At 36.8% G+C, this 24,935-nt stretch overlaps 1 protein-coding gene across 1 annotated transcript in view; it reads right to left on the bottom strand.

Moving 5' to 3' along the window:
- LOC122839097 (adenylate cyclase type 6-like) overlaps window positions 1-24,935 on the bottom strand; it is a 49,712-nt gene that overhangs the window by 4,188 nt on the left and 20,589 nt on the right. Inside the window, exons 4-14 of the mRNA XM_044130413.1 lie at window positions 12,766-12,915; window positions 11,048-11,169; window positions 10,391-10,502; window positions 9,098-9,225; window positions 8,852-9,010; window positions 6,555-6,696; window positions 6,037-6,165; window positions 5,922-5,950; window positions 5,006-5,153; window positions 4,542-4,639; window positions 1,772-1,859 (exon numbers count right to left, since the gene is read on the bottom strand). Of these exons, the coding sequence (XP_043986348.1) occupies window positions 1,772-1,859; window positions 4,542-4,639; window positions 5,006-5,153; window positions 5,922-5,950; window positions 6,037-6,165; window positions 6,555-6,696; window positions 8,852-9,010; window positions 9,098-9,225; window positions 10,391-10,502; window positions 11,048-11,169; window positions 12,766-12,915 (1,305 nt within the window). The remainder of the gene's footprint in view (window positions 1-1,771; window positions 1,860-4,541; window positions 4,640-5,005; window positions 5,154-5,921; window positions 5,951-6,036; window positions 6,166-6,554; window positions 6,697-8,851; window positions 9,011-9,097; window positions 9,226-10,390; window positions 10,503-11,047; window positions 11,170-12,765; window positions 12,916-24,935) is intronic.

The following is a 24,935-nucleotide window of genomic DNA, read 5'->3' as shown; positions in this document are numbered from 1 at the left end:
GCAAACACAAATGATTTCCCGATTATATATCGTCCCAGCACAGTGCCTTATAAAATTATTCATATACCGTAAATTTCTTTCATTTTGTTGCTTTACAACCACAAATGTCAGTGTATGTTATTAGGATGTTATACAGTAGAATTGGAAAGAAAGCATTATACAAAATAGGTTTTTTTTAACCCTAGTGGATAAATAAGTCAGAAAAAAACAATTCTGTTCAATTCTGGCAACAAGTACGTAACTGAATTTCATTCTGGCCTTTAACTAGGCCATTATTAGGCTTAGATTATCTGGCTCTTTTAGGTTTTCTTTTCAGATTGTCTTGTTTTTATTTTAAGCTCTATCCGTCTTTCCATCAACTAGGACCAGCTTCCCTGTCCCTACTGAAGAAAAGCCCTGCTGCTGTTATCGTGTTTCACCATGGAGATGTTGCGTTAAGAATTTCAGTGGTATTTCTCGCCTCTGCATTTCAAGTTATGTTTTAGTCTCATCTGATCAGAGCATCACTTCCCTTCAACAAAATCTTTCTTCTTATTTGTGGAGTGAACGACTAATATTAGTCCGGTCAACTACTGTGATGAATGCAGCTATTTCTTTATAGGCTTTTAGTTGTTTTGTGTTATTTCTTTTTATGAATCTTGCATTGAGCAGCAATACATAATATGTTCAAAGCTTGTGATTTTGTTTCATAATTATATCAAATGAGCTTAATTTACTAATTATGTCATTGCTGAAAGCAATTTTTTACACTATATTTTATTTAGGGGTATCAAGTTATGTTCATTTTTGAAAACATGATCGATTCAGTTGCACATCCCTTGGATCATGAGTTTCTAAAAATTGTACAGTATTTTCTATTACAGTTTGTACATTATTTTATTATTGTTAATTTTATTTCTTTATATATTGTTTATATGGCTACTTTTTAAGTGAACCTATATATTAGGGCTGTGTAATTTTAGATTCTACACTATTTTCAATAAACATTTTTTCTTGTAAAGTATTGATTTTCCATCCTTGAGTATCAATACATTAAATCCTACTCAAATCCCTCCTGTTCCAACTTTCACATGTACATTAAAAATGGCATGTAATGAAACAACCAGTTACAATTAAATAAAAATAATTAAATGAAATAGATAAATTATATTATCTAATATAACTGAAAAAGACAAAAAAAGGTTCCTTTTCTGCATAACCAAATACACAAAGCCACACAATTAACATTTAAACAAAGCAAACGTATAACAAAAACTAAAATCTTTTACACCAGTATTACACAATCAGTTCAATTAATTTAATCCACGTCTATGGAACAGTCACAAAATGTCACCAAAATCACTCTGTCCCTCTAAAATCTTTTAGAAAATCTTAAAAATGTATTGAATCGCACCGTTTTCTGAATATTGTGATATATATTGTATTGTGAACAGAATATCATGTATAGTATCGTTAGATTAGTGTGTTGCTACAGTCCTGCTATATATCTCTTGCTGCTGTTACACCAGATTTTTTTCTCTGCAGAAATATAAGCATCTTCTATTACAGGAAGATGACTAAACATGAACACCACACTTCAAAACCCCTTTTCATTAACTTCACAATCCTTGTCTTCTTTTATTTTAGTCTACAGTATAAAAGACTAATAAAAAACAATATTTGTGGTTGCAACAAGACAAAATGTGCCAAAATTCAAGGCGCAAGAGTCGTTTTGCATGAAAGAAAATGAGCAACACTTTTGTAAATGTGCCCAGATGAGCTGCTTCGCTACCTTGATGCAAGAGTATATGGCACAGATGAAGAGAATGTTGGCGAGGATGATGAAGATACTGATGTAGATTCCCAGCATCACTGGAGTGCTGCGGGGAAAAGAAATGCATAAAAAGCTTCAGAGGTTCATTTAGTATCTGGTTCAACAAATGTTGATATTTCTGCGCTCGGAGGATTCAGCTACATCTCCTGTTAAATTCCCTAAATAGAGCATTCATTCCTGTTTCTTGTCGTCATATGTTGCAGTCAAAATAAATCACTAAAACAGCTCCAAAGGAGAATTTTACTTACAACTTCTACAGAAATACATGCAGTCAAATAGCAAAATAAGAGAAAATGCTTTTTAGATCCTTTGTCCAAAAACAACCATGATTTGGTTTTTCAGAGTAGTCAATCTGGGAACTGTTATATGTAGAAATAGGAGAACTTTAATGATATTTACCATTTTAATTAGATTAAACTAATTAATCTTGTAGTGGCTACTTGGGGCCTTCACTCCAAACCTCATTATCCTATTTAGATTTTCCCAAGTATGGAGTCATAAAGATTTATTGCAATTTGAAAAATTGTGACAAGGAAGAGGCAGAGTTCATTCAAGTGATGAACCCTAACCCTATTTATATTATATTTAATATAATCATGTGCTTCCTACAATAATAAGAGCGACCAAATTGTATTGCAGTTGGATTTTCACAACAGGTATTCCCTTAAAGTACCGCATTTTACAGGTTCCATCATCTTGAGATTGATTTTAAAGCAGTAGTGCAACAGGATTTACAATTTTTCTATTTGGGTTACAAAATTAAAAAACACACAATTCTCTTCACTGCATTTCCCTTCACAAAAGAGACACAGAAACTCTAAAAGTTCTGCAAAGCCTTCTCAGAGGAGTAAAGGCTTTACAGCTCCAAAATATGGGCTGATACTATTTTGAGCCCTACAGATAAGGAAAAGTCGTGCCTCAATAGGTGTATAGACCGTTTGCAACTACGTCACTTAATCATTCGAACCACCATGAGGGACATCAGAAATGAAGGAAGTATTGAACTGAACGACTGAAGTTGTTTTATTCGTGACTTCTTCTTGTCCGAGTCAGGCTGATTTGTCTTTGAGCGTAACACATGTGGTTGGGGCTCACAAGACGGCGGTATTTACAGAAGCTTGAAACAGCTAGCTTAGAAACCGATCGGTACTTCCTCCCTCCTGACACATTGATCAAATTACCGACTTTGGCTGAATTCACACTATATGATTTATGTCGCTAAGGAATAACCCGCGTCTCCGTAAAAATGTACCGAAGACGAGACGCTAACCAGTTGTTTTTTTTTCCCCCTACATGCTAGGCTACATGACGGTTGGGCTTTGTTTCCATGGTTACTGGTGGTTAGATGCGTACCTTCGTCATAATGAAACATTTGATATCTTTCTAATCATACTTACTTATAAAGTATATGAACGTTAATCTTCTTACCTCGTAAAAAGTGTTAACTGCAAATCCGCGGTTACACCGAGGGCTGCCAGTCATTATGATTAACAGCTGCTATCCGTAGCCGCCGCCATCTTTCCTCGTAAAAAGTTATACAATAAAATGACACGTTTTGGTTTGCATCCTTGTCTGTTTGTGCAGCCAACCGCGCAGCTTCATGTGACAATTTTTACTGCAAAATCAACTAAATAAAAACGATTTTAGGCCACCAAATTTGCATCCACGATGGATGTTTTGGCGTCCATCTTGGTGAAGCGGGTGTTCTATCAGATCATCATACGTTGTCAGAATATCATACATGCCTGCGCATGCGCATTAAGAAGTCCGACTGTCTAGCTGTCAGTTCAGCACACGCGACAAGTTGTGACGAAAATAAGTCATTAAATTGTTTTCAATTATAACTAAATAGATATACATGCATTATCGTGGTTTCAAAGTGTATTTAAAGCAGGGTCTAGCTGTCGCTGCAGTCAACTACAACACACGCCCATGTAAAACTCATTAACCTTCTTAACCGCTAAGTCAGGACGTCGTACAGCTATTAATAACAAAGTGTATGACGATCTATGTCATGTTTCTATGTTGCTGATTAAATAAAATCATATGGTAACGACAGTATATACTTGTCTGATAGACATAGCCGTCAGTTCGTGCTAAGCGTATGACGATCTGAAAGCGTATGCTGATCTGACAGAAGACGGGCATAGTTTCGAAGATAGTGACGTGACGTGCAAAGGGTTAATAAATGCAGCTGAGATAACACTTTAGAAAAAATATATGTAATTTTAGAAGTGCTTTCTGTTATGTTAACAAGTCACTCACTGGTCTGTTAAAAGAGCATATCTACTGAACACAATGGATTTTTATAGTGAAGTCAACTGTATAAAATTAATTAGCATTTTTCACTGCTAAATTTAGTATAACTGTGAAAATACTTTACAAGTAAATTCATCCTTTTGTGACTCATTCTGACATCATCAAAGTATCATAAGTGCTACTTCTCCACATTTTCAGCTTTATGCAGAAGAGCGTTGACTAGACTCTATAACTTCCCCGCAGTCCAGAACAGTTTTTCTGCACAGTTCTCTGGTTATTATTACATGAGCTCAGTGAAAGCAAAACTAAAGTTTCAATATTTGCAGCTAATGACAGTTTACGTTGGAAACCTTTAAAGATGCTTCTGTAAAATTTGAAACAATGAAAGCAGAAAATTCTGTTAAAAACAGTAAATATTGAAATGTCTAAACATGAAACAGACAGACGCTGCGAGATGTGAGGTACTCACTGTGGAAAGACGACAATCTGTATGAAAGAAATGAAGCAGAATACTAGCAGAGTACAGGCAACATATCCCCCAAAGCGGTCGTCAACTTTCTTGGAATACTGAAACAAAAAAAACACAAAAGGAAATAAATGTTTTTGGGTTTTTGGGGTATGAAAATATTTACTAATGTAGACACAATGAGGGCACTGGTATCACTGTCAGTTTTTTAAAGTCCTCCTCTGATTGTTGCTGCAGACTGCTAGTCAGCTGGCTATAAGAAGGCTCCATTCTTGTCAGAGAAGCAAATTGAAATATCATGTCTCTGAAACCAATAAATGCTACTTATTTTTCTTATTACGGTAAATAGTTGGGTCACTATTTTGACACAGTGAAATTGTAATATTTGTATTAAACATTATCATAATAAAGGAGCATGCTTACTTTGATGTGCAAAAAAAAACCGAAACATTTTTGTTATTTTGCACCTTTTTTTCCAGACTGGACGTCTGGAAGGTGAGAAGGAACTTCTTGACGTGATCTTTTCTGAGCTGGTCAATACTCCGAGCATCAATGGCTCGCCCCAGAAATTCATCCACCTCATCTTCTGGGTTCATGGCCTCCTGAACACCTCGGCTTTCATAAAAGAAAAAAAAGTACGGAATGAGTGTTACTAACTAGTAGTAAAAAAAAAGAACTCCCACAATAATTAGTGAATGGAAAAATATAACTGAGGAAATTCGTGTTATGCAACAGTTTCTCTAACATACTCTACAAAGAAAGGAGAAGAATGCTGAAAAAACAGGATGTCCTTTAATAAGATCTAGTTTTGCTTGGACCCAACTGACCAGGATCAAACTCAAAAGATAAAACTCAATATAATCATGATTAGCGGTCCACCGATACATCTATTACCGATCTTTAAAAAGCCTTTACTGTTGACTCTGATTTTGACCAATACCAATTGTTTTTGTCTGAAATGTTGCTAAACATAGCAAGAAAGTTGCTTAATTGGCAACAGAGGGGTTCCAATATTTACCTGCAAATGTGCAGACATGACATGGAGTTAAATCAATCATGGAGTTAGATCAAATCAGGGAATAAGATATAAGTATCAGTCGATTACCAATATCCTAAAATATTGAGAAAATTGAGAAAATCAGCACTGATAAATCGGTTAATCCCTAATCATGATTCTGGTGTAATCTCATGCAACCCAGTTTCCCTCAGGTTTACATGTGAACTACATGTTTGTTATGATGACTTTATTTGTCTGTCAAAATGTGTTTTACTGTTGTTTCTAAAAAAATAAAAATAGAGTTTAAATAAGGAAAAAGCAGAGACACAGGGAGGCAACGGAGCAAAATAAAAAAAAAAATCTAACAAAATAGTGTTTGGACTTACTTGTCTTTACTGGAGGACTCGTCAATCCCCTAGAAAAACAAAAGAAAGGAGACAAAATGATGGATAGAAGCTGCAGCCTGTCGCTTTTCGCCAGCATATGGATTCTCAGCCTCACCATTTGTCTGAAGACTTTGGAGTCTTTGGTCCTTGGGAAAGTTCTGTCAGGCACCCAGCGCGGCATCAGCCCCTCGTTAGAGTTGGCCCTCGTCCGCTGCATCTTCGCCATCATCGCCTTCTCGTCCTTCTGCTCAGAGAAAGCAACATAAAGGCTTGACCAACTGTTCTCGTGCAACACAACACACAGCGAACAACAAAACAAGTGACTAAGGGCACCTTGTGTATCTGGCTTCTCTCTGGTAGACTGGACAAGCAGACAGGCAGTTGGAGAGCTTTATTTACAAGTTTGTCAGTGGGAAAGAAATTACACACTTGTGGTTTTTTGTGTTCAAAGCAATTGTTAAAACAACCAAAAATAACAAGTAAAAAATATATCTATTTTAAGGACTAAAATAGATTAACAGGCTCTGACCAGATTCATCTACAAAGCTCTCATCATTTCTGTCATGCCGCAGCCTTGAAAGGAAAAAATATAGTCTTATTGTTCTAATCAAATGTTTCTGTTTGTCCACTGACCCGTTTCTGGCTGCAGCCCAGAACCAGGAAGGTCTCAATGCTGTTTTCCTTCAGATACGCGTTCCTCTCTCCTCCATAGCCTGGCTCCACTTCATAATCTCCATTCAGGTACTGCAGTGTGGCCTTGGTGATGTGGATCCGCCTGGTAGAATCAAATGACAATTTTTTAACATTTCATTTAATTTAGATTTACTTCTTTTTGTCTTGCTTTGTTTTTTTTTTTATTCTTTTCTTTTGTAATATTTGAGTTTGTTTTCTGTTCTGTTTTACTATCTTTTCTTCCAATTTCAACTTTAATTTGTTTTATTTTAATATCTTGTTTTATTAACTTTTTAAAAATTTACTTAAATCTGTCACTGGAGATAGGAAGCAGCACCCCTCCGAACCCCATTAGGGACAAGGGTGTACAGAAAATGAATGGATGGATGGGTGGATGGATGGATTACATTATTTAATTTTTTTCATTTTAAAAGGAATAATTTATTTTTATTTTTCATCCATGCATCCATTTTCTGTTCACCCTTGTCCCTAAAGGGGTCGGGAGGTGTGTTGCCACAAGGTTAATTTCATTGATTTCACTCATGTGTTTGAGGAAGAAAAACAAAAACTTCCACAGCGCTCCGATGTAAAGATGTAAAACAAAAAGATTTATAACACAGTTTCTTGCGTTATCCTTTACATGAGCAGTCAAATCTTAAATAACCTCCACAAAACAAACTACGGTTGAAAAACCGTGTGGCTCTGTCGATTCTCACTTGCAGCGACCTCGCTTTCTCCCCCCTCTCTTCCCTTCCGTTAACACCAGGCTGCTCACCTCATTTGCATAAATTGCAAAGTGGCCAATGAAGTTATAAGGCATACAAACTTAAAATAAAACACTTAAAATATTATGAATTTAGCTACATGCAATATAATAATGCTTCCTAAACCACAACAAATTCACTTATTAAATTACTAATTAAACAAATAAGTTTTTACAGTAACTGAATATTTTCTACATTAACTTGGCCTCCACAGGAGGGTTGCTGGTTCCTATCCAGCTACGTTCCAGGCGAGAGGACAGGTCACCCTGAACAGGTCGCCAGTCTGTCGCAGGGCAACACAGAGACATACAGGACACACAACCATTCACACACACACACTCACACCTGGGGAGAATTTAGAGAGCCTAATTAACCTGACAGTCATGTTTTTGGACTGTGGGAGGAAGCCGGAGAAACCGGAGAGAACCCACCATGCACAGGGAGAACATGCAAACTCATGCAGAAAGACCCCGGGTCGGGAATCGAACCCAGGACCTTCTTGCTGCAAGGCAGCAGTGCTATTTATTTTATTTTTCAGTTTTATTTAATTTTATTTTGCTTAATTCTACTTTCTTTTTGCACTCTTGTTTTTGTTTTTACTTCCTAATCAGACTCAACTTCACTTTATTTTATTTTTTTTAATTTAAAGAGGTATGATTTCTTCTATTTTTTTTTTTGCTTTGTTTACTTTTATTTTCTACAATTTCCCTTTCATTTTGATTTTTTTTATTTTGCTTTACATTGTTTGTTTTTTAGTTTAATAAAACTGGCTTTATTCTACTTTATATTTACATAGGAACAATTTAACCTTACCCTACCAAAAGTCTTGCAACAATACATCAGTAACTTATTAAATATATTGTTTAAGAGAACATAAAATCATTTTTAATGAATTAAAATATACATTTAGATCAGGCTCGTTTGTCCGATTAAAAGTACCTTTTTTGAATTCACAATAATTTTTATTTGATTCTAGTATTACTTTAAGCAGAAAATCATCATAATTAACATAAGTAAAGACTTAACATCCCTGTGTGATAATAACCTATATAATAATCTGTTCCACTAATTATTGAAAATTTTTAAACTGGTATGTAAAAATGACACAACCTCCAGAAAGTCTTGATTATAACTGAAACCATTTACCAGCATCACAAAAATATCTTTGCTTACAAGCGAGACAGTAAATATGTGACTAAAACAAATATTACTAACTTGACCAAATATAAATAATATTTCTACAGTTATAATTTAAAAAAAATCTTTGGTGTGGCACTGGCTAATAATATGTAACATCAGAATGAAACTAAACACTATAACCATGATGCAAAACTATTTTCATGACATTCTATTTGTTTTTCTTACAAAAACATTTACACAACAAAGTCTCTGAAAATATATAAAAATAAAGTTTATTGTTGATGATTTAGCGGGTAGCGTTGACTGTACTGATAAAAACAGATTTAAGAAGTGTTAATGCGATTTTCCCCTCACCCTGCTTTGCCCCCCGCCTCCATGTGATTGGCCAGTGTGACGTCATTCGACCACACGTCAAACTGCCACTTCCTGAGTCCCAGCACGCCGCAGTGGACACGCCCACTGTGGATGCCGACGCGCATGTTGACGTTGACCCCCGTCACCTCACGCACCAACCTGTAAACATGGGCACATCAGCGAGCGAAGCAGAATACAGCAAAACTCACCCCAGCCCAGAATGTTTTTATTTCATTTTCTACTTACGAGATGGCTTCGATCATGTCGACGCCCATCTCCACGCAGCAGTGGGCGTGGTCGGCGCGCGGCTCGGGCAGCCCCGACACGCAGTAGTAACAATCGCCTAAAATTTTGATGCGGAGACAATGGTTCTCCTGAGAAACAAGAGACAAGAAAAAGAAGGAATAAAGACAGGACGTCATGAGCAACTTGTTTTCCAGAGTATAAAAAGTTAAGAGATTAATCAGTTTCAAATCTGTTTCTTCTTAAAACAACGATTCTGAAAGCGAGGGCTTTACGTCATGACAGTTGGCGAACCAGACGCTTCCTGATATTTATCTCTTTGTTTTTATTAAATTTGTTTTCGAGTGGAACTACCGCAAAGTCCTCCAGTGTTGCCGCCCAGACTTATTTCCACTTAACATGATCAACAAATTAGCGTTTCCATGGTGACAGAGACAAAACATGGCTACAGTTCGGTCTGCCAATATATGACGACCAGTGGGCAAGAAGATTATGATGTTAGAAGAGAAAAGTTTTTGTGACATGAAATCAAATCTGGGACCCGTCTGCGTAATGACAACGTATTCATCTGCGCTGTGTGTGTGTTTCTGTTTGATGCACAAATTAAATATAAAATATATAAACAAGAATAAAAAGGAGGGCAGAAAGGGAAATATTATGAAAGATAAGAAAGAAACAGAAAGCATAACATATAATCATTCTGTAAAAATATTTTAACCCCCTTTTAGACCCCATTATGTTTTTAGAAAGAAGTTAAAAAAAACAACAACAAAAAGGACAATTATTTAAAAAAAACAATGGTGTGACAGATTTGTTCTTTTTATTTACAATTAAAATCACAATAATTTTGTAATAAACGACCACAAACTGTGTTCATCCTGATCATTTTTCTTCTAATAACAATCATGTTCTAGATCCTACATGACTTTAAATTGAAACTTTGGTTAATAAATGCTGAACTTTTGGTCAGACAAATGATTTAAAATACATTCAAGGATTTTATTATTACATAATGCAGTTTAAATTATCTTTTATTATATTTTAAAGCACAATTTTATTACACATATTGTGGCATTATTACATAAATCAGGTCCGACTTTCTTGAAATATTACGCAAATTACTACTCAATTGCTTTTTTTATTTTGGAAAGATAAAACATCTCAAATTACAAAAAGACACAAAAATTATTTCTCATTTTTGTACAAAACAAAAAGACTGAGCCACTTTACTCAGCATGAAAAGTTTGAGGTTAGAAACAAAGCAGCTGGCGGCTGAACGTCTGCCTGCCTCCTTACCGACGCCAGCTTGTCGAATCGGGCAAAGAGTTCATTGAGTGTCATGACCAGCTCCTGTGCTGTGCATTGGGACGCCAAGCTGGTGAAACCCTCAATGTCTGCAAACAGAATACTGAAGCAGAGGAAAGACAAAGAGAAGCAGAGTTAAAAAAAAAGCATTTTTGTAAAGCGACACAACAACTTTTAGCTTACAGTTGTAGTTTGAAATCTGCAGGGCCGCTGGCCTTGGCATGAGGTCTGACCTTAAAGTGGGCTCAAGGACTTCTGTGTGCGTGTGTGTGTGTGTGTGAGGGTGTGTGTGTGTGTGTGTGAGCTCAGGGCTGTAATTGAATGTGTGCCGAAGCTCTCCATCTTTGGGGATTATCTTATCTTGGCTGCGGGTGATTAAGTATTCCCTCTCTAGTGTTAATTAGCCTCCACTCTGCCAAACCACTCTACCCTCCTCTGACGCTGCGAGCGCGCCCGCACACATGTGTGTAAATCTGTGCGCGTCGACAAGTGACAGCGTAGGTGAAAATTTGGAGAATTTTAAATTTTTTTGGAACAAGCAAACAAATCTTACAGTGATTTTTATTTTTTTACAGCACCAGTCAGAAACTGCTCCTGCCAAGCTGGTATAAATGAGTACTTTTCAGGAAAAAAACCCGGCTTTCCCACCTGACATTGTCGTGTTTCTGGATGTAGATCTTATGAAACATCATGTTTTCCTTCTTGGCATTGATGTCAGCCTTCATCTCCATGGCAACGTGCCTTGGCAACACTGAAAGCAACAGACGTTCCTGGAAAACACACACACACACACGAATATAGAAAATGCAGATTGTGTCATTCACAACATCACTGTCTGGACGCAGAATGTTAAGGCACGCTTCTGAATGTCTTCAGATTAAAACGTGATTTTAATCTATCACAAAGATCCGTTAGAAGTTAAAGAATTTAATTTGGCTCTTTGTAGGTAAAAATTACTGCAATTTACAGAAAGGATCACACAATGTTAATGTGTATAAAGTAAACTGGATTCAGATTCAGGATAAAGTGTAAGAAGTTGTTATTTAGTGTTGGCTCAGACATTCAGGGTTTGCTTACCATAACATGAAATTTTAGAACAAAAAGATATGCTCTGTTGCTCCATTTTTATTTTTCATGAACAAAATAAAACAAACTTTGCAAAGTTTTTACAAACTGGGAGCTTCATATTTGAACTTAAATGTGTTTTATTTTTTAGTAGTTTGTAGTTTTTTCCCCCAGAGATTTGTATTTGGTTCAGAGTTTGAATTTTACTCAAAATATATAGTTCTACTTCTTTGTGAATGTCACTCATAAAAGCTATATTAGATTAAAAATTTCTTCTTTTTAGAAAAATGGGCTTTTTCAAAAATGGATCTTTTGAACAGCTCCTAAAAGTGAATGGCTTCTGAACATTCAGTTCTCTACAAAGAGTCATAAGTCCTGTTGTCAGTTGACAATCAATGCTGGGGATGGGTTTATTGTAAAGTAAAGTAAAAAAAAACAAACAAAAAAAAACAGCCTTTGTTTAAGAAAACCTATTATGCAAAACTCACATTCTTCAAGTTTTTGTGCTTCCTTTTGGGTCTCAAATGCATCTAAAAGCATTCCAAGCACTTAAAAAATCACCTAGAAGCTTTTTGGCAGTAAGTTAATGTTTTTTGGTTTCTGAAAAATGACCCATTTCAAAAACCTCCTGATTGTTGAGTCACATTCTACAGGCCCCGGTCCGTTACCTAGCAACCCAAGTGGAGTTCCAGCCGGTTTGGTCAAGTGGTTTCACCACTGTACGCTCTGTACAACGGATCCTGGAAACAACATGTCTTGTTGTTGACTTACCATCCAGAACCAATTTTCTACTTGCTCGTTGGTTGTGCAGGAGGCTCGACTTCTGCTTTTCAAAGCTTAATGGTTGTACAATTGTTCGTCTGTTTGCAGCCATTTTGTGAGTGTAAACATTGAGTTAGGGGCGTTACCAGCAGCAGTTTATTTGGATTTAAAGAGGCAAGAAAATCTCATTATCTAAGGATGATTCTGAGCAAAAACATGTAACAAACATGTTCTGTATCGCCCATAGCTCTGTGCAAACCTGTTCATGGAAGCATAGATCACCTTTAACACCTCCAGACTGCTGATCGGATTTGGAGACAATTCATCTGAAATGTTGAGGACTGTTTTTCTCATTTCTATGCATTTGACGTCATTAAAAAGCTTAGATTGCACACTTTAGGAGTCTGTAAATATCTCAAAATGCCCTCTGGGAGACTTGTTCCTCATTGTCACATTTGCTATTTTGATCAGAATTTGAAATCTTACTCAGTTCGAACATGTAATGTGCTCAGAAAGACTGCGCCTCCTTGGAGTTGTACCTGCTGCTGATTCTCCCTCTGCAGGTGGAGCCTGGCCTGGATGTAGCCTCTGGTCTCCTGAAACGCTTGTCTCTGGGAAACCTCAGCCGGGTAGTGGGTGCAGATGCCGATGATGTTGGTGCACAGGAAGATGAGGACATTGGCGCTCACCTGGAGAGAGCAGAAAAATTTTTTGCGAGTCTTTTATTGTTTCCAAGAACATATAGTTTAAATATTTGTAATATTGCAGTTGAAACAAGCTTTAAATTAGCAGTGGAGATAGGATTTTACTGATTCTCATTTTATATTAGAACATGATCTCATGAGGTTTGATACACTCTGCTTTTGAGAGTTTATCATGAACAGGTTTCAAGTTATTTAATAGATAATACATTTCCTGTATTTATTTCATCTTTCTCCCTAAAACTGTCCATAATCTGCTGGATTATTAGCAGAAGCTCTGCAGAACCAAACCATGCAAAGAGAGATGCTTAAAAGCCGTCTTCAGTCTGCGCAGGAAGTCAGCAGTCACATCCTGTAAGATCCGATTATGATTTGATCAAATGTAATCAGACACATCTGTCAGCCTGCGCAGCCTGCAATAACTGTTAAAATGGGTTAAATAATTATGGTGCCCTTTAGTTTGTCTGATCATCATGACATTTATCCTTCTTATTAAACAAATATATCAATTGAAAAAGTATTTACGCTTCTCCATTTGCTGCGCCTATTAAACATTAAATGACATCAAAGTTGATTGCAGTTCAGGACTAAAATTGCAAAAAATACACAACATACAAAACTGGTGGGAGGTTGAGAAGATTAAAATACTTAGAAGAGGTGTCAAATATGTTTTTTTTGTTCAGTGAGATGCCAAATACAGACATAAGAGCCAGTTCTCACACTTTGTATCAGCTTGAAAGCTAAATCTCACACGTGTTTGTTGCCAAAAACAATGTTTGTGCTCACATAAGGATGGTTTTTTATTGAAAGGTACGCACATTTACTGCAGACTGTTTTTGTCTGATTGGCTTTTATAAAAAACAGACAGCATTTGATTAGTTTGTTTCTCCATTTTATAATTCAGTTCTTTATTTGGCCAGGAAGGATTCACTGAAATACAATCCCTGGAAGTCTGCCTGCAAATGGTGTCTGAACCAGGTTATCTGGATTTCCGTGCAAACACATGCAAATGAGTAATGCAGGAGACTAAAACAGTACAAATTCAGCCGTAGAAAAATCCATTTCTCAATTGCTTTATTAACATCAAAACCAGAACACTTCGGCAAATTATCTGTGATGTAAACTAAATGGACATTAACGCGTAGACCAGACTCATAAAATACAGATTATTCCCTTCCAACTTTCACCGTGTGTTTAGATTAGATCACGTGTCAAACTCAAGGCCTGTGGGCCAAATCCAGCTCGCCATAGCTTTCTATGTGGTCCTCTATTATAGACTAAGCATTTATTTTGCTTAAATATTATGTTTTCAATCAAATCAAAGCAGTTTTTATTTCTTTATAGCCAAATTGTATTAATCAGTCGCTCCATTTTCTTGAGAATTATCATGGAATTTGTCAAAAACTTTAATTGTACTGAACAGCTGCCTCAGCCTTAACTGATGTCAGTTTGTAGTCCATGATCTACACAGTAATAAAAAGTTGCATTACCGTCATAAATAAACGCAAATATGGCAAATATTTGTTTTAATACTAAAAACACTTAAGATTTTTATTGGCAAAAATCACAAGAAGTATCACAAAATCCTGGAGGGACTAAAAAGATGTTCAACAATATTATTTAATTTCAAAAATTCACTGATAATTTAACAGTTTGTGAAGAGAATTTTTTTATTAACATATTCTGACACGGCCGCCCCTTTAAGAGCATTCATGATCTTGATTTGGCCCAAAACAAAGATGAGTCTGACACTGCTGGACTAGATGTCCTCAAACTCTTTTCTTGTGTCTTTGTAGCATACAACTACTTTTCTCCCAGGTTTCCATTTAGTTAGCTCCATCCATCTTCTAATTAAGCCTCCCTGTCCCACCTGAAGAAAAAAACTCCCACAGCATGATACACACTCCACCATGTATTTCTATGTTCAGTGATACAGATTGTTAGTTTTGATCATTTTAAAGATGTTTCTATATAGAGCAAAGATCTCAATTTTGTATTTTCTTCTCTTATGTTTGCTTAATTCCGTACCTGGATTCTAGTCATTAAAAATGACTCTTCTTCTTCTTTCTGCCACTCTTCCATAAAGACTACTCTTAATTTTTTTCTCCCCTTAACAGATTTCATTACTTTTCAAGACGACTAAAGAGTTTTATTCAGGGGTTTCTGACAGAGTTAACACATAATTTTCCTTCTACTCTCCATAATTTTACTGTTCAATTACATTTAATCCCAACAAATTACATTACAGTTTGATAATTGGTTTGTAATAATAACATTCTATAACTGTAAAATCTTTCACATACAAAATATTTTAGTAATTTTTTTTATTCAAACACGCAGAATGTGAACTACATACCTCTGTGTACCTTTACATTTTCTGTCAGGTCACGAGGGAATATTTACAACATCCTTTACTTGCATCTTTCTTTGGTTTATGTCTAAATCTCTGGGTGAAACTGGGCCTGTTTGTGTTCATATTCCATGCTGCGGTCTGTTCAGAAGCGCCTGCATTTTTTTTTGAGACAATGCGATAACCTCCAGCGTACGATAAAAACTTTCAGTCTGCATCTTGGGAATAGCTGCCGACCCCACATAGGGCCACTTCCTTTAAAAGATGAGCTCTTGTTTCCACGCTGTACGTGACGCTCGTCACTGCGGAGGCCACATGTGGACCCGCAGAGAGGCTGAGACTCCAGAAGAGGAATATGACCTGAATTAAACTCTAACAGGAGCAAAGACGAAGCTTACAGCCACCAGATGCTCTGATGTTTCACACTCCTTTTTTTTTTCCATCTGCTTCTTCTAGCAGCTCTTGTAAGCTAAATGTGTCACAGTGCCATCTACTGGTTGAAAAGGGGAATGCACAAAGGTAGAGCTACTTTATAGTGCAGACAACTGCAGCTGTAAAGGTAAGATACAACATATAAACCTAGAAAACACAATGATGTGCATATAAAACAGCTAGCTGACACTACAAAGACAGTTTCTTATATATTACCCCATAACTCTAAAACTTAAACTTTAAAGTTACTATTAAGACTTTCTGTAAATGGCTTAAGGAGAACGTCATGGTCAGACTTTTCTATTTGTTTTGTTATTTTTGCTGTAAAATGTTATTCAATAAACATAAAATCTATCCTCCCTTGTGTGTCTCTGATGACATCACAAAAGGCACAGCTGATCAGAAACATTTCAAGTTCTTGTTTTGACCTGCAGCACAGCCTGTTCCATCAACATCCAGTCATCCAGACCAGAAGAATTAAGAAAGGCTGGGAAAAATACCACTGTTCAGAAGTTCAGAACGTTGGATTTAACTCATTTTAGTTTCAACATATAACTTCAATAAATAGCTACTGAAATATATCAATAATTTCATCATCATTTGTAAAGAACTGCTGTTTCATTTTTATTTGTAAGCTTTAAAACACAGGAAAACTTAAACATTTTTGCAAAAAGAGGTGCATACGTTTTCCTTTTGTACTGAATATCGATATTTATGGAAAATTATATAAAAAAAATCACAAGTGGTTAAAATAAATTGATCTAGAAGATATTATTGAAACTTTTAGGATCATTTTGTTGTGAAATTTCAGTGCAAAAACTATAAAACTGCAAAAACTTGCAATTATTACAAGATCCATTTTCAAAAACGTTAGTTAATTCTTTAATGTTTTTAGTCTTATTAACATGAACATTTTACAACATATTAAGAGTCATTAACAACAACAGTGGACGGTCAGAAGAACCATCTGTGGTTGCCAACCTGTGACTCCACATCAAATCCCAATAAAATACATCAAGGATTTTGGTTGTAATGTGACAAAATATGAAAAAGTTCAAATTATGCAAACACTCTTGCAAGGCACTTTACAAATACAGTATTTGTGCAATATCCTATTCATAAAACCTCATAGTGTTCAACTCCACAACTAGACTTTTCATAAACATGAGAAAAGGTAACTCAACCAGCTCACATCAAATAAGGAAGCCATCATTTGTTATGGAATAAAACATGTTTCATCTGTTCCTGAACATTTTTTCACACAACCGATTAGATCATATTACTCTTTCTAATTTTAAAGGAATGTTTTGCATGACTAAATATGGATTGTAAAGTTATATTTGCTTCAGATTATTAAATTCACCTTGGAAATCTTTAAGCTGTGAATATTCTGCTGTTCTGTTTTATTATCTTCCACAGACATTAAGAACAAAGGTAAAAGCAAAAGAGATAATGAGATCAAATCAAATAAATGCTTAAAGGAGCCTGGATGTAAACAGTACGGGTTTATTGCGCTGAGGTTCCAAGAAACTTCTGAGAATAGTCAGTGTAGAACAGAAACAAAAATAGAAACAGACGGGTAATGCATTAACAAGTTTACAAAGAAAGTAAATAAAAAGTGGATTATAAAAAAGGAACTGCAGCATAATGGACAAGTCAGATAAAACTGAAGAACGACAGCTGTCGGAGGAAGGAATAGGAAATAAGAGGTACCAAGAAAAGCGGGTCGAGGAAGGAAAAACACAATGTAAGGATGACAGGGGCAGGAAGAATGCGAGTAAGAGGGGAGCGGGGCAGATATGGGCCACTGCAACATTAGGCAGATGGCTCAGAGCGCTCACCACTGTTTACTTTACTCTTACTGTTCAAGCAAAACCAGTCGTGGCGCTAAAGTGAAACCTGCAGCACCGCGCCTGCTTCCAGGTGGACGTGGGAACTCGTGGCCAGTCGAGAGGAGGCCTCTGTGTGCAGAAAGGGCTTTTTATTATTTCCATATGCAAATTTCTGCAGCGACAGTAAGCATACATCAGCATGGATTCCCACGACGTTGGAGTCACACCCTGCGCGCAAGCCTCAAAGTAATTGCTTGCTTTTCTTAAGAGGGCATGGACGAGTGGGTTTACAGAGCACACAGTCATGTCCTGTGTTTATGCAGCAGCACTCCACCTCTTCAGCAGCATTTACCTGCTACCTGCCCAGAGCACACCTGCTCACTTCAACAACACACTCATTAATCTTGACTCCTGTCCACCATTAAAATCCCTCCTCCGTGCTTTATGTTATCTACATCAGGATCACTTTGTGAGCATGAGAACAAATCGTGTATACGATTTTTCCTCTGTAATAAAAGCAGTTGTCGTTTCGCCCAGGTTTGACCCCGGAGGAAGCGGCCAACCGGCTGGTCTGTGGAGAGGCCCTAATCCCCGGGTATCAAAATGGCCTTATGTAAGAGATGCTGTGGACTCCACAGGACAGGAGAAGCAGCAGTAATACTGGCTACTCTGCAGCGTAGATTAAAGTGCATTTTGTCACAAAAAGCCTCTGCCAGCTTAGTGAGGATATGCCGGCTTAATCAATAAACATGGCTGTATGGATGCATTGCAGAATCAATAATCAGCTGTTTTCATAACCAGAACTGTAAAAATGTTGCACGGCACAACCAAACCAACAAACACAGCATGAGGGCGTGTGTGTGTGTGCGCGTGTGTGTGTGTGTGTGTGGTGGTCTCTTATTTCTCATTCGTTTCTTTCCTGCCACTTTTTTTTTTTTTTTTGAATAATCCAAATATATTTATTTCTCCTAAACATTTAAAGATATTTTTTAAAGATGTTTTTTTTCTAAATATGCTTATTGTTCATGATTACACACCTGATGTCTAATTTTTCCAGGACTTTTTCTTGAATTGTTTCTAATCCAGATTACATTAATATATATATTTTTTTTAATTCTCATACCTGCCAAATAGCATTTGAGTGTTTCTGCTACAAGTTTTGTCTTCTTAAATCATCTTTCATGGAACAGTCATGCAAATGTACCGTATTTTCCAGATTATAAGTCACAATTTTTATATGATTTGGTAACATATTTAAGTTTTTTCCCCTCTTTATGACACTTTCTTTTATTTATAGTGAGGAAAATACATCATTTTCCTCCTTTTTGTGTTTTGTCACATGTATTTCAGAACACCCAGCAGATTTTACTATCAGACAAAGGCAACATGAGTAAATATAAAAACCAGTTTTTAAATTCTACCATTTATTCACAGAAAAAAGAAAGTTATTCAAACAAACCTAATCCATTGTGATCAAGTGACATATTTTATGGGTATTTGAACATGAGCAGCTTGTTTAAGATCTCCCACATTCTATTTTGAACTTTGACTAGGCCTCTCCAAAATGGCGGTGAACCCGGTAGTGCGCTGTGGATTATTGTCCTCATAACATGAGCTTAACATCAGAAACGGATTGGCAGTTTTATCAATTATGGCAATTATGGACAAAAATAAAGCTTTTGAGTCTAATTTCCCCCAGTATTATTAAAATGATCACTGTAGTTTTGACTTTGATTGATGATAAACTGATACATGAAGCACCAAAGAAGCTATGAATTTTAACTCCAGCTCCATAGAAAGGCATAACAAGAGTCACTCTGGAGACCAGTACCCTTGTGAATTCAAATAATAGCTCCTACTTTTACAGTTCCCACAGCAAAACAGCCAACATGATGAAAATACAACTCAAACTCAGAATTGGAAAAAATACTTACTTCATTTGTGAATTGTACATGTTTTCCTTTCTTTTCTTTTCAGTAACTTGAAACTTTCATCGCCTTCTCCTCCTAAATCTGTGCTAGTGAAGCAAAAATATATGAGCAGTGCGAGCAGGTAAAAATGACAGAGCTAATGGAATATTCCAGTAATATATTTATAATTTTTCTCCCCCATTTGTGATTAATTTAACACAGCGCTCATGTATTTCATCAGCCAGTTCACCATCCTGACAGTGAGTCTATAAACATGGACTTTTAAGGCCATCGGCCCCTTTTCAGACCAGGGGAGTGAGTGGGAGAGCTGGGACAAATTAAATGCTCAGCTCTTTCTAAGGAGACAAAGAACCCTAATGTGCTGCATCAGAATCCCATTATTTACTGCAGCTATAATCAATATTTTCACATCACGAATGGGTCGCAGTCACGGAAGGAATGACAAACCCACCGCTATTTTCCATGACTGATGCTACCATCACAACTAGTGAGTGGTTTCTGCCTTAGTGTTTCTGTTTTCTGAGTTTTCCCTTTATGTCGCAGCGTTTAGGAAATATACAGGGTTATGTTAGGTTTCCAATCCGATACTAATGCCAGGTATTTCCTGGAAAACCCAATAACTTTAAAGTACTTTAAAGTCTGCTGCCTGAAAGCAGGATGTGAATGATTGTTGGTAATCTTGACCCCGTTTCATCTCAATTTTCATCTAAAATGATGCGATCTCAAACCAATAATCATTTAGCCGTGTGTTAACAAAGCGCAGCAGAAGGTCACATGTCCCCTCCTTTCATGCCGCCGTCTCTCAATCATATGCAGCCCAACAGGTGTCAGAAGGAGAAAAAGAGGTCAAAAAAACTGTTACCTTAGTCCAGGAAACTGTGCAGGGATTTTCAAACTGTTCCTTAGTTTAGTTACTTATTCTGCCTGAGGAAAGAAAACACATCAATGGCTGTCAACGCTGCAAAAACACAAAATCTTACCAAGCATTTTAGGTCTATTGCTAGTGAAAACATCGTAATACACTTCAAATGAAACAAAACTAGCTTATGAATGACTTTTGAGCAAGATTGTTTTAAGTAAACAGTGCCTTAATATTGATTTAAAAAGTGGCAGATTATTTCATTTATAACTTAGGAAATCTTACAAATTAAATAATCTGCCAGTGGAACTAGCACTAGTTTTTAAAATCAACATCGATGACTTATTTGCTTAAAAAGTTCCTATATTTTGCTCAAAAGCTACTTCACAAAAGTTAGTTGTGTTTTCCTGCAAGTGCACCAAGATATTTGAACATCTAGACCTAAAATAATTGGTAAGATTGTTTGCTTTTGCAGTGAAACTTTCCATTTCATGTGCTTTATTGGAAAATGTACGGTAATTATAGAAAAGATGGAAAAAAAAAGGATGGTCTGCCGAAGTCTGACATTTATTCACTAAACATCTTTGTTATAAATTTTTTCCTTTAGTATTTGACATTAAAACAACTGGAAAATCCTTCAGGTTTTCTCTCTTGTTGTTATTGCCTTACCCAAGTTCTGATTGAGCAAACTTTGTAAAATAAAGATTAAAAAAAATCTCTAAATCAACACAAACAACTATTTTCTAACCTTACTAATAACATTGAATGCCTGCTTCATAATGTCTGATTTACCTTTATTTTTACTTCATCTTATTGATTCTTTTGCCCAAAATATGGAAAATCCTTAAGTGCTGGACCTTATTTGCGCCTTCACATTGCCTAGGAATGACGGATAAGCAATATCTTTAAGGCCTAATTTAGTACATTCACAGGATGTATGCTTGCTAATAAATAAACCTAAAAACAGGAAGAAGGAAGAAACTTAAAGTACTGCTCTAAATTTTAAACATTAAAAAAATTATTCAGTAAATCCTCAATAAAAACCACACTTCGTATCCAGGAAACATCAGGGGCGTCTTAGACATGACAGACATCGACACGACGATGACTCTAATATGCTGATGCTACTGAAGCGTCGCTCCGGCTTCGTCTGTTTGCCAGAGCTTCTTTCTCTGCCTCGTGAAAGGTTCTGCTTGGTGTTGGCCTCAAACTAACACCCACGGAGGCTGTGAATTATCAGAGATGCCAGTCCAGCTTTCACTTAGCAACTCTCACCCACATTCCTCAGTCTCCCTCCAAAGAACCAGAACCCCCTCCTCAGGTTCAGCGAGGATGCAGCGAGAGGAGCGACCAGCTGAACGAGGGAGGTGGAGAAATGGAGGCAATTAAAACCAAAACAGTCAGACTGGTTTGTTTTGTTTTCACTTCCTATGTGCCTATTTCTGTTTTATCAACATAAGATGCTAACCTGCAGTGAACAAATCCCCTTATTTCCCTGTTTCTTCTCTTTGAAAGTATGAATTAATGGACAATTTTGAACCATTTTGCTTGTTAATTTGTGTGTTTATTGGATCCATCTATTCAGTAGATCAGCTGCTTGCAACAAACACAGTGAGGGTTAAATCGGTTTACTTGCTTCGTTCTGGAGAGTGATTTTCATACCAAACACATAAAAACACACTTATTCATGTTATGTTGAATATTAAAATGATTTTAACAGCTATAGTTCAAAGTTCATCCAGCTTATATAAACTCACTGAGATTATTGAAATTGCAGCAACTTGTCTGTGAAAAACCAAAAAGCATTTTTGTCATGGAGATTTTAGTGTCTTTCACGTTCAGCTTTGGTTTGTATTGTTTTGTTTAGACTGAAAGCACGTTATAAAAGTATTACTATTATTATTTCAAAATGGATTATAACTACACTGAAAAACATTTGAGACGAGTCAATTCTTTCAAACGTCTTTTAAGAGTCACTCCTTTATACAATGATAACCTTTATTAAACCAGGTTTGAGATAAAAAAAAATCTCTTTTACAAGACAGATCTTCACTTGAGAGTGTATGTAATTATTTCTATACTCTTTCACTTTGTTCATTTTTTCCCCTATGAGCTCACTGTCACTTTCAGCCTTTCTCACAGGGAATATGTGTGCGTTTGGTGCCAGGCAGTTGCTGGGTTTGTGTATTCAGACTGAGCGTCATGTCTACACACAGCTTGCGCTGCCCTTATCTAAAATGACCAGAACCCAGAGCACAGATAAAGAGTCAAACCCCTCCTTCTTTTCCTGCTCCTCTAACTCTGCCAGGCGGTTTTCGCACCGTCCGTCTGTAGCGGAGCGTCAGCTGACCCCGATGCCGCACAGACAGACGTTTGTGTTTCACGGTGCATAAAGCGCCATCAAAGTAGCAGAAAAGAAAAAAATATTTTGGAGACGAACCACCTGTGGAGCCAATCTGTCATGAACCGCAGAGGAAGGTTTCTCAGGAAACTAGTTTCCAGGATGTTTCCAAGGCAGAATAAATTTCAGTGACAGGAGCTATTCTTAGTCTTTGTCTTGTTCTTAGTCTCCAGATTCTGTCAACATTGTGACGGACATGAAGAAGTGTCATTTAAACAGAGAGAGAACCGTCTTCTGCTTGATTTTACCTCTTATTCCTACCTCACATTTTTAACTACAGTCATACTGTAAAAGTGCTGATCCTGTTGTTTCTTTTAAAAACAAACATAATGTGTCTGTGTTTGACTGTACAAAACAAAAGCTTCGGCGTGCTGCGGTGGCGTAGAGGGTAGCGCGACCCACGTTTGGAGGCCTTCAGTCCTCGACGCGGCCGTCGCGGGTTCGAATCCCGGACCCAACGACATTTGCCGCATGTCTTCCCCCCTCTCTCTCCCCCTTTCCTGTCAACCTACTGTCATATAAGGGACACTAGAGCCCACAAAAAAAACCCTGAACAAAAAACAAAAAAAAACCAAAAGCTTCAACATCCAGGCCTCAGCAGACATGGTTAATCAGAAAGCGAGAGTCTCTTGTCGGTCAAAACACGCTGCAGTTGGCCATTTCAAAAAACATTCACTCATACAAGACGTTTATGTTACAGTGGTGCAGCAATATCTTCTAATGCATTGTATGGTGGTGGTATCCAACTCTAGACATCAGTAGACGTTAATCTACAAGTTTTAGATAACTTTCTAATTTGTATTAAAATATTCATATTTCATAAATATCATTTAATGAAACACTTCCACAAATCTTTCCAGGAACTAATTTCTCTAACATAAAACTTAAATAACTTGTTTTGTCAATAAATGTTGAAGTGGGGTGATTCTGGGAAGCGCTACTGTCCAGTTGTTTATCAGTAGAAATGGAAGAAGTATTTTTTATTAGGATGAAGATGCTGTACAACTTTATGGGAGTAAATGATGAACAACCACATCAGTATGAACCCGAAGTGACAGTTGGATGTTTGAAATCAAAGTGAAAACTCTTCAGATTTGGACCGTCACGGCCGACAAGCCGAGGAGCCAGGTCGGCTCATGAAAAATACTGAAAACACACTTGTGTTTTTCTTTTCAATACTAAGTGATGCAATGATTTTCTTTCACCTGATGTTAGCTTAAAAACAACGTTCAGGAAGAATGCAGCAGATGTCACAGTCAGACAGCAGGGGGAGTTGTCCCATCAGACCGTCAGTTCTCGAAACCACACAAAAATATCCCAATTAAACCAAACACAGGGTCAGTGCGACCCTGCTGGACTGTGCACAGAGCCCTGTCTCTTCAGACCGCAGGAGAACTAAACAACACTTCACACTCTTCTGCAGAAGCTGATGAAATGCACTGGAGGAATTTAAGCATCTAAATCAGAAGGGCGGGAAAATGATAAAACTGTCAGGACTGTGGTCCTGAAGGATGGGATTTGGAATAGAGATGTCTTCAGGTCAGTTTTTCTAAGGCCAAGTAAAAATTTTGATTTTTCAGGAAAAATTTCTAGCTAAATCTCAAGTTTCTGAAGACGGAAATTAACATTCTGTCATCTGACGTATACAGCTTAGCAAATCTATATCATATGATTTGACATTATTTTCCTTAAATTTACTTTACTGATTGAACATTTATCATTGGAATACTATACATTTTAAAACATAATATTCACCAACTAAACTTTTTAAAGGAAATAATACAAAATTCTGAAAAAAACCACACAAACAGAAAGTGGTTTTCATTTGAAGGTTTGTGGAGTCAGTAGTTTAACATCCAGAGAACAAGATGTTCAAGTTAACTTTGTTTCTTTCTGAAATGACCAGAAGTCTTTTCAAGCAGAGTTCACTTTGAAAGAGTTAAGATAAGCCATTAATAGCTCACAAAGTTCACAAACGTCCTTGGTTAACAAATCGAATGAACCTCTGTCAGAGCTCTGGTCTCTGACTTAAGTTGTGTAAATATTGCTTAATGGCAGCAATAAATTTAAAACCTTATGCAGAGGCTTGTAGTAACTTTTTTAATGGCATATACTTTCCAGAAACATTACAGAGAGCACATACATACCATGCATAACATTACCATGACATTTGTATGGCGAGTCAGAGGGGACAACACTGATC

The sequence above is a fragment of the Gambusia affinis genome, linkage group LG01, assembly GCF_019740435.1.
Source record: "Gambusia affinis linkage group LG01, SWU_Gaff_1.0, whole genome shotgun sequence".
Taxonomy (NCBI): Eukaryota; Metazoa; Chordata; class Actinopteri; order Cyprinodontiformes; family Poeciliidae; genus Gambusia; species Gambusia affinis.
The sequence above is the reverse complement of the archived record's forward strand: the minus strand, read 5'-3'. Positions and strand labels throughout refer to the sequence as shown.